The sequence below is a fragment of the Emys orbicularis genome, chromosome 22 (genome assembly GCF_028017835.1).
Source record: "Emys orbicularis isolate rEmyOrb1 chromosome 22, rEmyOrb1.hap1, whole genome shotgun sequence".
Taxonomy (NCBI): Eukaryota; Metazoa; Chordata; order Testudines; family Emydidae; genus Emys; species Emys orbicularis.
This window is the reverse complement of record NC_088704.1, coordinates 21,656,518-21,673,242: the sequence shown is the minus strand read 5'-3', so window position 1 is coordinate 21,673,242 and position 16,725 is coordinate 21,656,518. Positions and strand designations below refer to the sequence as shown.

The 16,725-nt window shown below is 44.6% G+C and overlaps 1 protein-coding gene across 1 annotated transcript in view; it reads left to right on the top strand.

Moving 5' to 3' along the window:
• NPHP4 (nephrocystin 4) overlaps positions 1-16,725 on the top strand; it is a 99,094-nt gene that overhangs the window by 64,509 nt on the left and 17,860 nt on the right. Inside the window, exons 12-18 of the mRNA XM_065421349.1 lie at positions 1,310-1,438; positions 2,074-2,237; positions 2,507-2,698; positions 3,424-3,611; positions 5,260-5,420; positions 8,672-8,852; positions 15,753-15,881. Coding sequence (XP_065277421.1) covers positions 1,310-1,438; positions 2,074-2,237; positions 2,507-2,698; positions 3,424-3,611; positions 5,260-5,420; positions 8,672-8,852; positions 15,753-15,881 — 1,144 coding nt within the window. The remainder of the gene's footprint in view (positions 1-1,309; positions 1,439-2,073; positions 2,238-2,506; positions 2,699-3,423; positions 3,612-5,259; positions 5,421-8,671; positions 8,853-15,752; positions 15,882-16,725) is intronic.

The window sequence follows — 16,725 nt, the reverse complement described above, 5'->3', positions numbered from 1 at the left end:
GAATCTGAGAGAGAAGAGACAGGAAGCAAAGAAGGGGGCTCAGGAGCGGTGACTTGGTTAGAGTGCCAGGAGAAGAGGACATCAACAGTGGTCATTTGTGTAGCCCAGGAGAAGGCAGAGAGGAGAAATTTATAGTTGTCTTCAGTGAGAGATGACCACGGTTTAGGCTACTGTAATCTGCCCTTGAAGATCACTAGATGAAAAGTCAGTATTTCATAAATCATATTTGTACATAATACTGCATAAAAGGCAGGCTTTGAAATAGCCGGTTCTGCTGCTCATCTCTCTTTGATCATATATTTACCTTATTCTCAATTACCATTAAGTTATAAGACAAATAAAAATAATTCTTCTATGGGTTTGTTCGTTTGTTTGTTCCAGGTCAAATTTTTTCCCATCAATAAGGCCCTGAAAAATACTGTTGTAGAGAACCTGCCTAATTCGGTAGTAAAATGTGAATTGTCCACACACAGACATGATTAGTGTATAGTGCTAAATGGAGAAGTTTAGCACACACAGCAGCATTTCCTTGAAAATAGCTATTTTCATATAGTGCGATCCAGCTCACTGAGTTATGCCGATATCCCACTGGGTATCACTTTCTAAGGTCTTTGTGGCCAAACTACAACAATTTCCTGCTATAATCCATATCCCCTGAAGCAGCAAACCAGAATCTACATATCATTTGCTGGGCAGAAAACTCTGAGCTGTTCTCAGGCCCTGGACTTTTTATTTTTTAAGGGAGTCGTTTGCAGCTGACCAGATTTGCAGGCTTTTGTTCTAAAGCACAGGGGAAGTGTATTGACAATGACGTATAATTTTTGCAGGGATAGTTCTCAGGATTTAAGGCCAAATACAAACATTGAAAGCCTATTTGTTGTTTTTCCTTCTTGTTACAGAGATCTTTACACAGTAATATTTTTGATGAAATGTAATACTTCATGAGCATGCATTATTAGACTGTTTGATCTTGTCAAACGTTTGTGGGTTTTTCTGCAAAACAACATACAGCACACTGCAGCATCAACAGCTGAATTAGAAAACGTAGTTCAGGCCTGTCTGGAACTCATAAGTGTCCGAGCTGTGCTGCGTATCTGAACAGCAGAGGGGTAGCTCAGTTCGGTCATTCCTGACCATTTAAATTTGCACAGACCATTTAAAATAAACTGCCAACATATGTTGGAGTTCCTGGCCCTCCTAATCCAGCAAGATTTTCCACAGTCCAGATTGCACCTTGGCAGTTCCTCCTTCAGCAGCCTCATTAGTAGAGTTAATATCATCATCTTAATTATAATAATTTTCTTTTCAGTTGTCGATATCCCAGTTGTCTGCATCACCCCGTTCTCCTCCTGTAAGCCACTCGTCCAAACCCCCGTTGAAACGGCAAACCGGCTCTCCAGTCCCCCGCTCCCCTGGGATGTGCCGACGTGAACGTACAGTAAGGTTCCTGGTTGGGTTTATGTGGTGGCCCCTGCATTGGCTAGCCCTTGCAGAGAGGGATGTTCCTACCCGCGTGTGTTTGGCGTGTGTCCCTTCCCACAGAGCTATACAGTACATGCTGGGCCAGGTTCAATCATTCCTATGATCATTGCAGTCCAAAATAAATGTGGGGTGTGTGTGTGTGGGAAATCTGAATTCAAAATGTAGACAAGCCAGGTATGTGAGAACGCATGAACTCTGCCTGCTCAGGGGCACTTTCCTTTATGGAGAGGCTGCCTCGGGTACAGTGGTGGGAATGACTCCTGGGTTCTGCCCATCCCCCATTGCTTGTGCCCTGCCCGGTGAGCTGTGCAGTAGAACATATATGAGATAGGAAAGGTGATGCTCATCTTCTGCTCAGCTGAGTAGGACTGTGATGACAACACTTCTGCTGAGAACAGAGGGGGAACTGGCTGTCTGCACTACATCTGTTACCCCCACGCTGCCCTGCGAGGAAGAGAAGCAGCAGTTGTCTGAGTGGAGCAGCCTGGGCAGGGCAGCTCCCTCAATGCGCCCTGCAGAGCCCTGCCCCTCACCGCTCTATCAACACCCAGCTGGGGATGGTCCGTTTCATGGGGCGCCCTTGTTTCTCAGCAGGAGCTCCCACATGGAGGCAGCAGCGGTGGCATAACGCACTTGGAAGCTGACCTCAACCCCAGCTCCTTGATCCTGGATTCCTCTGCAAGCGACCAGCTGCAGGAGCTGCCGTTCACGCCCGTGCACGCGCCTATTGTTGCCATGGGAACACAGACTGGAAGGTGAGGCTCTAAGGCAGGGCTAATGGTAGCTGGAATGGGAACAGGGGAATTGCTGCCTGAGCGATGCAAGCACATGGGGGTGGAGTTCAGTGATGTTCAACGGTCCCGCACATGTCATCCTGCCTCTTACTGAAAATGTCCCTAAATGCTTCTACCTCACACAGAACCCCGTCCGGAAGATGCTGGGGTGGCAGGAGGGACCTGGCAGAAAGGGTCAGGATTCCAATGGCGTCTGGGTCCCAGGAAACTCAAAGCCATTTCTCTTTCAGCTCTAGCTCTGTCCTCACTCGGGCCTCTCTGTCTCGCTTGCATGCCGCTGGCTTTCCAGAAATCCTGGATTGTAACAAGGAGCCAGCAGAAGTTGTGGACCCTGCAGACCCTGTGAACTTCAACCCTCAAAGGGAAGAAGCTGACTTCTTGCAAAGCAATGAAATCATTTTGCAGTTCCTTGCCTTCACCAGGTAATGCCCTGAAATCCTACTGCCCCATTTTCAGGTTGGATTCACATCTCTTCTTGCAATAGCATCCATTTCCATACTGATCTGCGTGCTGCTCTTTGGCTTGATGATTCTGACAGGTCCTTGTATCCATCTCCCATGCCCCTTCCTTAGGACTTTCACCTTGCTTGGCTGAGGCACGTCTGAGCAACTGCCATGGTAACAAAAGCACCAGAAGTGCCTGTGAGACAATGAACGTTCCATTTTAGATGTTTTATGCATTGAGTCAGTTCCAGATTAATTTTTTTGTTCACATTAGCCAGATTGTAATGTAAAACTAATTACAGAGTAACTCCTTATTTACAGACAGGAAAGCTTCACTTGGAAAGGCTTTTCTGTGATGGTCGTTTTATCTTGATTATGCACCATTTGTGTATTTACCACTGACTACAGTGCACTGTAATTCTGAAAGTAAAATACCATTCCCACCTGGTCTTGAAGCTGGGAACTCTGTACCAAAGAGCAGAAGTCACATGTACTACGAGTTCATTGAAAGCAAAAAAAAAACCTTGTCCTTCCTGTCATGATGGCTTCAAAGGAAGCCTCCCAAACCAATTTGAATACACTTAATATCATAGATCTTCCCCAGTTCTTCTGCTTCTCAAATGGTTCACAAGCACTTGCAAAGCACATACAAATTACTGGGTCTGTAACAAGAGGAGTTAATCCAGAGATGTTTTTTGGTCAAGGATTCCACAGGATGGCATGGGGACAACGTGGCCAAAGACTATGTATTTCACCTTCCAGTTTTACCGTTTCCCACCGGCCACAACACCACGATTGCAGCTGGTGAAGATGGACCAGTCTGGGACAGCCAGTTCAGCTGCATCTTCCCAAATCTTATTCCAGATCAACAAAGATGGAACCCTTAGGAGTGGTAAGCTCTAGTGGTGGAAGGGTGTTTGAAAAAGGAAGGATGTTACAGCACTTGCCAGATGGTATGTCCTCTGAGGAAGTCCTGGAGGCTGTAGCCAATTGTTTGGGAGTTATATGAGATGTCCAAATACTCCAGAGTCTATGCAGTTTGAAGGGAGACATAGCAGAGCTATATGAAATAATGAACAGGGTAGAGGTGGTACATAAGACATTCTAATTTACCCTTTGTCATCATCCTGGGTCAAGGCGCTACTCAATGAAATTAAAAGACAGCAAATTTAAAACAGATAGAAGGAAACCTTTTAATATACCATGTGTAACTAACTTGTGGAACTCATTGCCACAATAAATCATTTAATCCAATAGTTTAACAGGATTCAAAACTGGACTAGACAAGTATATGGAAAACCAGAGTTACGGCAGAGAGGATACAGATTTATAAGGGGTATAAATCTCCATGCTAACTGATTGGGGCTAGGAAGAAAACCTCCCTATGGCCTGATCATTTTTTAGTTCCTTACTATGGGGTTTCTTGTACCTTCCTCTGAAGTGTCTGCCTGTTGGAGATGGGAGGCTTGATCAGATGGACCCACAAGCCTTCTAGCTCTATTCTTTGGGTGCTAAATTCTTCCAATCACCTGGGCCTTTCTCTAGGGTTTAAAAATGAATACTGAAACGTGTCAATGCTTTAAGCCTTTCTTGCAGTTTATCAGCAAAATTGTTTCTTTCTTGCTCGGCTAGTATGTTATGGTAAGAGGAAAATCCACTGGGAGAGTTCAGTTACATTTTTGAATAGTTCAAATGAGATTTTTGTCAATCAGGTTTAGGCTTAGCTCCAAGTCAAGGTAATGGACTAGTATCTGCTATAATATCAAGTTTCCATTAGTTTATACACCATATAATTAAAAGTGTGCAAAATGTCAAGCCATAAGGCAAAACATCAATAAGTGTCAGTGACACGATTCAGAAATGTAGACTGCTGACTCCAGCGATAGCTAAGCAGATGTAGAGAGAGAGAGAAAACATCTAAGCAACCAACCTGTAGTAATGCAATCAGCAAAATGGTTTTTTTAATGTCTTATTAAATTCTTGTCCCAAGAGATGCAAAACTAATCTCCCACCTCCTACAGAGCATTTTTAGTTTGTAAAGTTCCTTCCCCATGTGGAATAATTAATGAAAATTAATAAGGAAAATCCACATTAACTTAATTTTTTGTGGGTGGATGTCAATCCCAACATGAACTTGAAAGTGACTGATTCAGGGAGTTCATAAATGGTTTGATCCATAGGTTGATGAGAATGAAATTACAGCTATAAAGAGGAAAGCTGGTCCAGTGGCTAGGGTGCTCGTGTGACTTGGCAGACGTAGGTTCAATTCCTGCTCTGCCATGGACTTCCTGTGTGACCTTGGGCACAGTCACTCTGTGCCTCAGTTCCCCATTGATAAAATGGGGATAATGGCCCTGTCCTGCGGCAGGACTCCTGCCCTGCCTCACAAGGGTGTAGTGGGGATAAATACAGTAAAGATTGTGAGGTTCTCAGAGACAGTGGTACTGGGAGTCACAGGGGTCCCTTCGATAGCAATGAGTCTCCTGAGAAGCCATGGAGGATTAATTTACGTTGTCAGGAATACATTCTTTTTCCTGCAGAATCTCCAGGGTTGCAGCTAAAGTATATGGTGGATCCTGGTTTTCTGAAGCCAGGAGAACAACGCTGGTTTATACGTTATATAGCTGACCATAACCTACAGATTGATATTTGGGATGGAGATTCTTTGCTCCTCATTGGATCTGCTGCAGTTAAGCTGAAGGTATGAAACTTTTCCCAGACTAAATCCATAGCTGCTGATAATGGAGAAAAAGGCCAGAACCTCTACTTACAAAGTACAAGAACTCTGGCGAAGGAACCTTCTTTGGTTGTGTTTGTACAGCACCAAGCACAATGCGGAAGAGCCCTAGGCTCTGTTGCTCTACAAATAAATATTAAAATAGTAACGATGCTGTAGCTGGCAGGGATGGCTACTGGATAGGGTAAGTTCAGGAAGTTTCTTACAAATGTGCATGGATTTCTTTGGTGTTAAAATTTGAACAATTTGTCATAGTGTGTAAAATGTTTAAAAAAAAGGGGTAGTGCTGTGAGGTTCCTTGTGCTGCTGGAGGGCCTGCGGGGGCAGAACTAGAGCATGAACATTCCCCGCTGAGTCACAGGACAGGCTCACTCTGGGCAGCAGCAGCACATGTGACTTTGGCCCCGCCAGGGTGCCGCATTCTTATTCTGGAGAACCACCACCTGCACTGCAAGGTTGGGCCAGTCTCTGTGCCCCTTGACTCCTCTGCTTCTCCACTGAGGTTGCCAACGAAGGGGGAAACCAGTGCCAAATGGCAGGAGATGGTTTGTGGTGTAGACACTTGTTCCCCGGGAAATGGTCTGAGACCCCCTAATTCCCTGCAAACAGGCCACCAAACAGCCCCGGGGGAGTGGGAATTTCTATTCACTGCTAAGCTGTCTGGATTCAGCGCAGTGACCTAGCGGTGGAAGGTTCGTATCCTGCTCTGAATCGCCTAAAGCATCCACTTCCCTCCCCTCGCTCCTGAATGCAGTGACCAGTGCTAATGGCCTTCTGTCCAAATGGCCAGAACAATCGTCTCCATTTCTAGAGCTTCTTTGTACTATTACACTATGTTAAGTAGGCAACAGTTGTGCTATGTCCAGAAAATATGACTCCCTTGTGTGTGTGGTGGGAATGGGGGGTTTCATTATCAGGTTTAATTGTACAGCAATTTACGTCTCCTATGGAAGTTTCTCTGATTCTTGCCTGAGTCAGAGATTCTCAGGCCAGAAGGGACCATTGTGACCATCTAGTCTGACCTCCTGGATAGCACCGGCCAGAGACCTGCCCTGAGTTAAATCCTATCTGAACTAGAGCACATCTTCTAGAAACACAGCCAATCTCGATTTAAAGATTTCCATTGCTGGAGAATCTACTGCAACCCAGGGTAAATTGTTCCAATGATTAATTACCCTCACTGTGAAAAGAATGCACCTTATTTAGAGTCTGAATTCGTCTAGCTTCAACTTCTAGGCATTGGAAAGTGTTGCACCTTTTCTGCTAGATTGAAGAGCTCTCTATTATCACATTTTTGTACCTCATCTAGACATACACTGTGATCAACTCTCCCCTTAACCTTCTTTTTGACAAGCTAAATAGATTGAGCTCTTTGAGTCTTCCACTATAAAGCATGTTTTCCAATTCTTTGTCATTCTCATGACTGTTTTGTGAACCCTCTCCAACTTTTCAACATCTTTCTTGAATTGTGCACATCAGAACTGGACACAATATTCCAGTATTGGTCACACCAATGCCAAATATAGAGATAATATAACTTTGCTACTCCTACTCGATATTATCCTGTTTATACATCCAAACACTGCATTAGCCACAATGTCCTATTGTTAGCTCATGTTCAGCTGATGATCCATTGTGACTCCAAGTACTTTTCAGTATCACTGCTTCCCAGATAGAGTCCTCCCATTCTATAAATATGGCCTATGTTCTTTGTTCCAAGATATCTGACTTTGCATTTGGCCACACTGAAATGCATATTGTTTACTTGTGCCCAGCTTACTAAGCAATCCAGATCATTGATCTGTCCCCTTTATTGTTTACCACTGTCCCAATCTTTGTATCATCTGCAAACATTATTAGTGATTATTTTGTTTTATTTCAAGCCATTGATATAAATGTTAAATACCAAGGGCCAAAAACTGATCCTTGAGGGACCCGACTAGAAACACATTCTTGATGATGATTCCCCAGTTACAATTACATTTTGAGATCTATCAGCTAGCCAGTTTTTAATATGTGTCATGCTGATTTTGTATCATTTTAGTTTCTTAATCAAAATGTTGTGTAGTACCAAGGCTAACATCAACACTGTTATCTTTATCAGTCAAACTGGTAATCTCATAGAAAAAAGTTATCCAGTTAGTTGACAAGATGTGTTTTCCATAAAACCATTTTGATTGGCATTATTTATATTACCCTCCTTTAATATCTTATTGAGTCCTGTATCAGCCATTATTTCGCCTAGGATTGATGTCAAGGTGACAGATCTATAATTACCTGGGTCATTTTGTTTACCTTTTTAAATACTGGCACTAGGGATGTAAAGGTTTAACTGGTAAGCATTAGGCTTACTGTTAACCAGACTTTAACCGTTAACCCCTGCAGCTGGCCACACTGGCGTGACCTCAGTTCTGGCCGGGCCATGATTTTTGGGCCTCTATTCTCAAACAGTTCCCAATTACCATTCACATTTTTCTCTTAAGTTCTTTCTCCCAGCTGATTTGTCTCATCTCAAAACAGTAACCTCCCAGTAAAGCTCTTTTGAGCCTCACAAAACCCCAAAGATGTCACAAATGTACACAAGCTAAAAAGGTGCTTTTAACTGGTGTGGTGTAGTACCCACTGTATTACACTTCACAGCAAGGATGTGCTAGTCAAGTGAGGGGAAAAGTGAAACAAGAGTTTCTTGGAACCTAAAACCAAAACAAAAGTAGTAAAAGCAAACCGTTCTTAAATGTGGTTAATGTTTGCAACCCGGGAGCTCAGCATGATCTGCAAGAGCAAAGGGTGACAGGTGCAGGAACCCAGGAAGGACTGTCGGGGGCTCTTGCATAAGCCAGGAAAAGGTGAGATCTGATTTGAGGAAGGGGAGGCAGTCATGAGAATTTTCATAATTTACCAGATATCCTTTTATCTCACTGTTTGATGGGAGATCAGAAATGAAACCTATCCCCTTTCCCATCTCTCCTGTGTCACGTGCACACACCGGCTCACTGAGACACTGCTCTTGAGCACTGGGGCTGCCGGCTTTGGATAAAGCATTTGTTTGGAACCCCCTTTCTCAACTCCCCCAAAGAATTGCATAGATGTAACAAACCATTTGCGAGATAAAACCAATGGTCTCTCTTGGGCATGTACCACTCTGGACAGTGCCTCCTGACAGTAACAGCTACACACGTTTTTTGGCTTCAGGATATGTTCCTCTTGCCCCACAGCACTTGCTTCGCCAGGGTCGGACAGCAGTTCAGGTCCATCATGAGCTGGAGGTGATGACAACTGAATACGAGCAGGACACAACAGTGATGAGTGGGGACGTTCTCAGACATGGCACTGTGAAGCCCATAGGAGTCTATGCTGTTGTGAAAGGCCGACTTCACCTGAGTTTGGCCAGTGTTGGTAAGAATCCCAGTTATTTTGGCTGATTCACCATGTTTTCTGATGAAAATTTGTTTCTTTCAGAAAGTGAGTAACTCAAGGTTTCTCATGTATTCTTCAGCATGCTCATTAGACACTTAACTCTGCTGGTTATCTTCATCATTGCAGTTCTAGCACCATTCTGGGGCATAGCTGGGAATCTCTTTGGTGGCTGATCTGTTACCTTCCCCCCTCCATTTTCACATAGCGATCACCTCCCAAAACAGAGATGCTTTTACCTGCCCCAGGATGCAATAATACTTTGCACGCTGATTTGATACAGTTGAAAAGAGCTATGCAGGTGCTAAGGTACGAAAACCATGCTGTCCCCGCTGTACAGCTGGGGCTACTAAGGTGCTGAGTTTTCAGAGGTGTTGAGTGAGGGTCAATAGGACTTACAGGTGACAAGCACTTCTAAAAATCAGATTTGCGCAAGGTGGGTCAGCCAGGAGCAGAGCCCAGTGCAGTGGCCAGCTTTCTGCTCCATGCTCCTTTTCCAGCAATACGATTGCTCAGCACAGCTCTAGACATCCAGCAGCGTGTTAGTGAAAGGTCTATTGAAATGTGATCTCAATGCTAGTAGCCATGAGAAGTGTTGCCCCACTGGCCTTCAGGGCTGAATCTCAGCTCTTGTGGTGTTCATGAGCTTGTTTGGAAGCTGGCAAAGCTTAGGAGCCTCACACACAAGGGAGGATCCTGACATTGCAACCCGAGGGACATATTTGGTGCCTGGCTATTCCAGAGTTTCCATTAGCCAACTATCAGCATTTTTGAGTTGTGTTGTGTTTGTTCACCAGCCATGAAATGGGAGCTGGGGATAATTTGATGGTGGTGCTAGAAGTTTGTCTAATTTCAATGCTTCTGCAAGTGCCTCTGTAGCTTCTGTTAAACACTTCTTTTATAACGCCTCAAGCAGCCATCCCTCTGCACCTGCTTCCGTACCGAGGGCAGACTGCTCTCGTCTTTCTTCGGAAGCCTGTGAGAGTCACAGCAAGGCTACGCTGGGTCAGAACTGCCTGTGCCCACTGCCACCAGTGGGTTCTGCACTAAAAATGGCTGTTACTCTTGACAGTATTCCCAAAATTGTTTTATTCTGGCAAAATGCAAAGCACCCCCATGATACCATTGGAGCGATGGATCTGGCCCTAGAGGTTCCTGTGCATCTGAGGAAAGAAAATGCTTTTTTGAGACCCAGCAGAGCTCTGGGCTTGGGCTGTTTAGAGAATTTTTAGTTGCTTGAAAAAAATCAACAGGTTCTAAATGCCAGTCTCCTATTATCCTGTACCCACCCTCTGCCTACAATAAGTAATAACACCAGGCTACAGAAAGAGGAGGAAATGCACAGCTCATTACTTCTGTTTTGAGTTTTCTGCCTGCTTGTTTACAAATGTACAGGCTGAGGCAGCTTTGAAACAGACAATATGGAAACAGCGACACTCAATTAGGTGCTAGCAAAATAACTCAGAAACATGGGACAAACAGACAAGATGCACAAAGCTGTACATATAAGAAAACCAAACTTGTAAGAACATTATGCTTCCTAGAATTTATTAGGTACTTTTTATATATATTTAATTCACCATCTTATAAATGTGCAGTGACTCCAGGTTTTAAAATCTTATCTTCAGAAGAAAGATTAGCTCCATTATATGATATCTTAAATTGTCATTTTCATACTTTGCCTGCAAGAGTGTGATAAGCTCCTAGGAAGGAGAGTCTGAGATTCATAACCCAGAGAACAGTTCAATGCAAACCCAGCAAAGGAAACTGATTAACAAAGGACAAATACTAGCAAAACAACAAGAACAACAACCACAAAAACCCACCCACCATACTGTATCAATACAGCTGCCACTCTGATTTCTCTGGAAAAGTTTGTTTGATTTCAAAATACTATTAGTATGTTTTTTTAAATCCCTCGTAACATTGGGGCTTGAAGCATTGAACAGCAGGCCTGTTCTGTAAACTGGATGGTGTTGAGAGAGAGACAGAAATGGGGCTAAACATAGCCAAATAAGGGCATTTGTATTCCAGTCTTTGCCTGCTACACCCATTTCTGCTCCGTTCTACATCATCAGTTTGAAATCTAGGCAGTTTCAGAAAGCAAGTTCAAAGCAATTTCAGATACTGCCCCTCCCCCTGGGTCCCATTGCCCATTTGCATGGTTGTGCAACCTCATTTTCCTGTTTTTTTTAAATGCTCTTCCCCCTGGTTGCTGTGTGAAAGACCCACACAAACAATAAAGGGAAACTGACCATCCAGGAGCAGTGGCAATACTGCCTAAACACAAAGTGCTGTCCTGCACAGTAACCAAACTGGAAAAGATGTCTGAAATCTCCTTCCGTTCTAGGAATCTTGGCTGTTACTCAGAACATTCTCCATCAAAGTGATTTTTTTTTAAATTAACCGTAACCCTTTAAACTGAGCTGCAGAAAAAGAAGCTTCTGCTACTCAGAGTGGCTAATCCTTCTATTGCCATTCACACTGAAGCGCTAGGCGGGATTAGCTGTAAATGGAGTTAAATGGCATCTTTATAGCATGATATTTTTCTGATTTTTGGTGCTTTAGAAATGATCAACAAGGTAATTTTAAATAACGAAGTTCATATCTCACAGAGATGAGCTCCGTAGGGTTGCAGGTTTCCAGTGGGAGAATGTGTGAACTACTGTAAGCCTGGGAGCAGTGTTCGCAGCAGAGCTGGCAGAGGCAGACTCTAGATCAGAGTTGCACTGACACTGTCCTTAACATTGTGAGAGCTTCGGGGCACATGCCCTGGTGGATAATGTTCATGTTCTCACTGTCCGTGTTAATATTCTCAGATGCCTAAACAGCTTGAGCTATTTCTGCTAATGACGCATTTGCAGGAGTTGTACACATGAAAAGAGTATACATGTATAACTGATAGAGTGTCCTTACATTCAAAAGCTGTATCTAGCTGTTGTATTTTGCATAGTGCCAGTCACCTTAGTACCTATATTTTGTAGGTCCTAAGACATAAGAACAGCCATACTGGGTCAGACCAGTGGTCCATCTCGTCGGTATCCTGTCTTCCGACAGTTCATCACACACTGCAACAATACGTTACTGCCTGTGTTTACAAAAGACAGTCCTACAAACGGTAAAGTGGATGGTCTCATCGCAGATGACATCACAGCTCACATTTTAAGGGTTGTGCAGTTTTACCACTTGGCTCTTTGTTGTGCCAGAATCCTTCCCAGCTTGCTGTGGGGAGGCGTGCCTTGAATCAGCAGTTCTGCCATCTCTTGCAAGCCTGCAGGGTGCACTCTTCTCTGCACGTTGGGGGCGCTGGCATGGTCCTGTCTCTTTGGAGCTGCCCCAGCTGGGTGCAATTCCTCTGCTCCCTAGAGAGGGTGTGCCCAGGCTCAGGGGCGTGGGGAGGAGAATGCACGTCGGGCCCTCCCCTAGACACTTGTACGGGGCCCACTGGAATCCAGCCCTAAATACTGACAGTCAATTTCAGGTGCTGCAGCCAAATGTCTCCAATTCTCCACATTTATGGAGCTTTTATCTGAAGGACAGAGTGCATTTGTAGGTTAGGTGAATCCGCAGACAACTTTATAGCTTCGTCCTGTACAGTTTGGGATAGCCTATATATGGATGTAATTACAGCAGCACAGAGAGGTGACAAGACAGTAAATGGATCAGTGTTAGGGCTAGTTTTTCTTCACTTGATATATGAGCTAGTATGTGGGAGGAAGAGACATTGGAATAACAAACTTTGCCAGTGATACAAGCAAATGCCAGGGAGTATTTGGGCCTCTTGTCGGTAATGAAAGCCCCTCACCCTGACTCCAGGGACTCTGGACAGCTATTGGCTCTTTTAAGATATGTATTTTCAGTGGTAGCAATAAAGAAAATGTCACTTACATACTGCAAAGACCCATAGTAACAATCCAACAGTGTCTAAATCGTTAGTTAATGGGAACAGTTATCCTGTCCCTCATGGGAAAAGTCCTATAAAATGTAACAGTGATGAAACTAATAGGGTTCTACAGCAGTCACCCTAAAATCTAGAAAATGTAACAGAGACGTGAATCTATGGTTACTGCTGACTTTTTTTTTTAAACCATCCTGCAGAATTCTATAGCAGGGATATAATTTTCTATTAAATTCATAGCAAGGTCCAAAAGACCTGTAGAAAAGTTATCATTTGCTATTAAAATCTACAGAACTTTTCTATAATGGGCACATTTTCTTGTGGCCATGTTGGCATGCACAGTATGTATTTTCTACGGTGGCAACCACTGGGGAGTGCAAATTTCACTCAGAAAGCAAGACAATGTTTTAAGTCTCCCAAACTTGACCTTGTCTTACCAAAATGTTTAGTATTGTTTTGGGCCTATCCAGTGCAAGTCTTGTCAGCCAATCAGTTCCTTTGGTAATTTCCATTCCTCATAACAACATTCACAAATTCCAAATTGCATTTACTTCATCTGAGAAGTAAGCTGGAGTGATAAAAGATTTAGCAGGAGGAGACGCTCCTTTTTCAGTGGTGCTTTTGAAACCTGAAAAACTTTGGCAAAGTTCATGAGAGGCTGTTACAAAATCAGAAGAAATATGTCTGTCTACTTCAGTCCTGGGCAAACTGACTTTAAAATGCAGCAGTGTGTGTGTTTGGGGAAGCAAATCTCTTTCTGTAGATACATGATGCCTCAACTCCTTAAATCTGAACTTCATTACACCAGTAGAGAGTGCAGGTTTTGCAGTGGCTGTAGTGAGGTTCTGTGAGGACTCCTGTGGACCGAGAATCAAGGACATGCATCTATAAAAAGCCTAACGGTACCTCCTTGGACACCCTTCCCTGGGTCAGAAGGAAGATGGTTTGGATAGTCCGTGACGCTTTTCCAGTTCGACGCGAAACGAAGCACCCGAGGTGCAGGACGAGGCTCCAGCTGGTCAGAGCAGCTGCAGAAGCAGCCAGAGCCATTCAGGGAACTTCCTACAGCTCTGTCGGACCCGCTGTTCCCTGTGTTGACTGGCTGTTTGCTCCAACCTTCCCCATTCTCCTCCCACACACCTGCCTCTCCCACTCTCTTCTCCCCAGGCCTGCCCCTTCACCCCTCTTCCTTTTAACGTCACAGCCCCCTTCTCTGTCCTTACCATTCAGCTGATCACCTCCTAGTTACCTAACTCAGCTGGGGCACCCCCAGGCTGTCTGCAGCCATCCCATAGTTCACTCTGCTGTTCTGGTCTCCCCCTCCCCGACCCTGCATCTGTCTGCTTTATTTTGATTGTCGGCGGTTCGAGGCAGGACTGTTGGCTGCTCTGTTTTTGTACAGCACCTAACACAATCGGCCCTACTCTTTGTTGGTCATGAGGCACTACTGTAATCAACATGATTGACAGTAATAAATGAACTGGAGTCTGCTTAAGTGACTGCAGAAATCCACGGTTATGTTTCAAGGTCACAAAGCACATGCTATGTTCTGCTCAATGAAACACTGAAATCAATGAAAAATGAGTACAAATAGGGTAATAGGAACACTCTTCGCTCTGACAAAGGGAAGCCCTGATGCGTCTGTATTTAAATTATACGGGCTAACTGTTCAGGTGGGGGCGCTGGATCAATATGTGTAACATTCCTACCCCATAACTGTCCTGCACCGTGCTGTAAACACAGCTCTCTCTCTGCTCAGTCACACGCATTGGTGCAGATGGATATTTTATGAACATTGCTCTGGGGTATGTCGATTTGTTTCGTATGCTTATTTGTTCTGGTTCTGTGAAAGGAACCAGCCTGAAGTTTGTCGAGAGTTGAGAAAAGGGAAAGAAAAATACACAGCCCGAGAAGGGAAAGTGAACTTTAATCACAGTACTTTGAGAAATGGAATTAGCTAAAACAATTTTTTTTAAAAATGGTTGCTCTTATTCTCTTGCCAGAGAACTGGTTAGTTTTGGGCTATGGTTGTGATAGAAGTTAGATACATTGGGCCAAATTCTTGATTTCACTGGAATTTTGCCAATTTATAGCAGCAGGGAATTTTTTTTACTGCATGTTGTGATCTGGTATCTGTGTCCTGCAGTGACATGAAGCAGCTGGCAGCAGGTACCCATGGGAGGAACAGTGTGCTGTATTAGAATAAATGTCACCTATGGGTGGAGTGTGAAATGAGACAGTGGTCTCAGTCAGGCTCCATTGTCCCTACTGATACTAACTGGCCCCTGGCTAGCAATACTGAGTGTGGACCGTGCAGACAAAACTCTCCTGGCTCCAAGAGGTGGTCCCACCAGGGCCGGGCTGAAGCATGTTAACCCCGTGTGTGGGTGAACCTTGCAATGCTGCTGTCTCTGCTGGAGATGAACAGAAGGCATTGGGATCCAGGGATGTCCATCTGGCACCTTCTTGAGCACTGAACTGTTATTAAAAACAAAGGTATTTTTGTGGGTGCTCAGTGGCTTAGTGGCCAGGGCACAGGATGGGGAGACCGGGGTTGTAGTCCCAACTCTGCCACTGGCGTGCTGGGTGACCATCAGCAAGTCACTCTAACCTTTCTGTGCCTCAGTTTCTCCATCTGTAGAATGGGGATAATGATCCTGCCCTCCTCTGTGAAGTGCTTTCAGATCTGCTGAGAGTGAGTTCTATACAAGTGCTAGGTATTGCTGTTAATATTGCAGTCACTTTTAACTCTCCCGTTGGCTTTAATGGAAGCCAAGTTAGGCTAACGGAGCACTTCAGAAAATCCTACCCTCAGGGTCCAACTTAAGACACGCCTCTCTCCTGTGGCGGATGGGGATCATTGCTGGGCCGGAGTCATTCCAACTCCTCGCTAGCAAGGCAGATCCCCTTAGCAAAGGGCATTTTTTCTGGGCATGGCTGGAGCCCGCCTGCCCGGCTTCACCAGCTCTGTGCTTCTGTTGCAGGTCACCTGTGTGAGCAGAGGCTGAAGAAATCAAACTCCTTGCCACCCTCCCGCTCTCGCATTGTCTCCTCGCATGATGGGACCAGCAACTTCCACGGAGGCAGCTTGTTCTCCCTCCATACGCCTGGGGGTAAGTCCCGTTGGCTCCTAGCTCATTGTGGCCTGGCAATAGCTTTTCTCCTGTGCGCTATTAAAAGTACCAAAGGTGACGATTGTTCAAAGACACAAGTACCGTGTGCACTGGGTCCCTGGACTCGGTGTTTCCCCTTTTCTCCCACAATATCATGTTACAAACATATGTTCTATCAGTGTGAAGTGGTCCATCTGCTGGTGGGTTATTGGGGATTTTGTTCCCCAAATTATCTACCCCCACGGCTGCTGCCTGATTCACTCCCCTGTGCTGTGAATGTTCAGAACCTGATGTTTGCTCAGCGGGTGCTGACAAACATACACTGAGAGGCTGAGCTATGATCGGCCAATCTTAGGTGATGCTTTTCACCAGACTTGTTCCAGTTCCCAGATATGGTCCGGTCCAGGAGGTAAATCCTTAGCTGTTAAGGCACTGAGGCATCGAGTCCATCCTTTAGTAAATGGAGAAGCCCATCCCCTTGCTTGTCTGCTGGAAATGAAGCTGTTGTCAGAAAAACACTTGTATGAGCCTCCATCAGCTGAGTCCATGATTCACAGGCCCTATTCTCTCACCTCTTTAATCAGACAAAGTGTTTGCTGAGGTTGGCGCTGTGAAAATCAAGCTTTACTCTGCAGCTCTGAGCCTGCATAGCTGGGATCCTATACGTGGAATTTACGTTCCTGTTAGTCTGCAATTGCTGGGGATGAAAGATGGCTGTTGATTTTCAGCCTAGTGGTGATTTAAACTCCCTTATATCAGAGAGCAGCAACAGCCCATATATTTAGAGGTGGGAAGGCTCAAGTTGAATATTATATTCCTTTAAGTAATTATTGAAGTTTAGAGG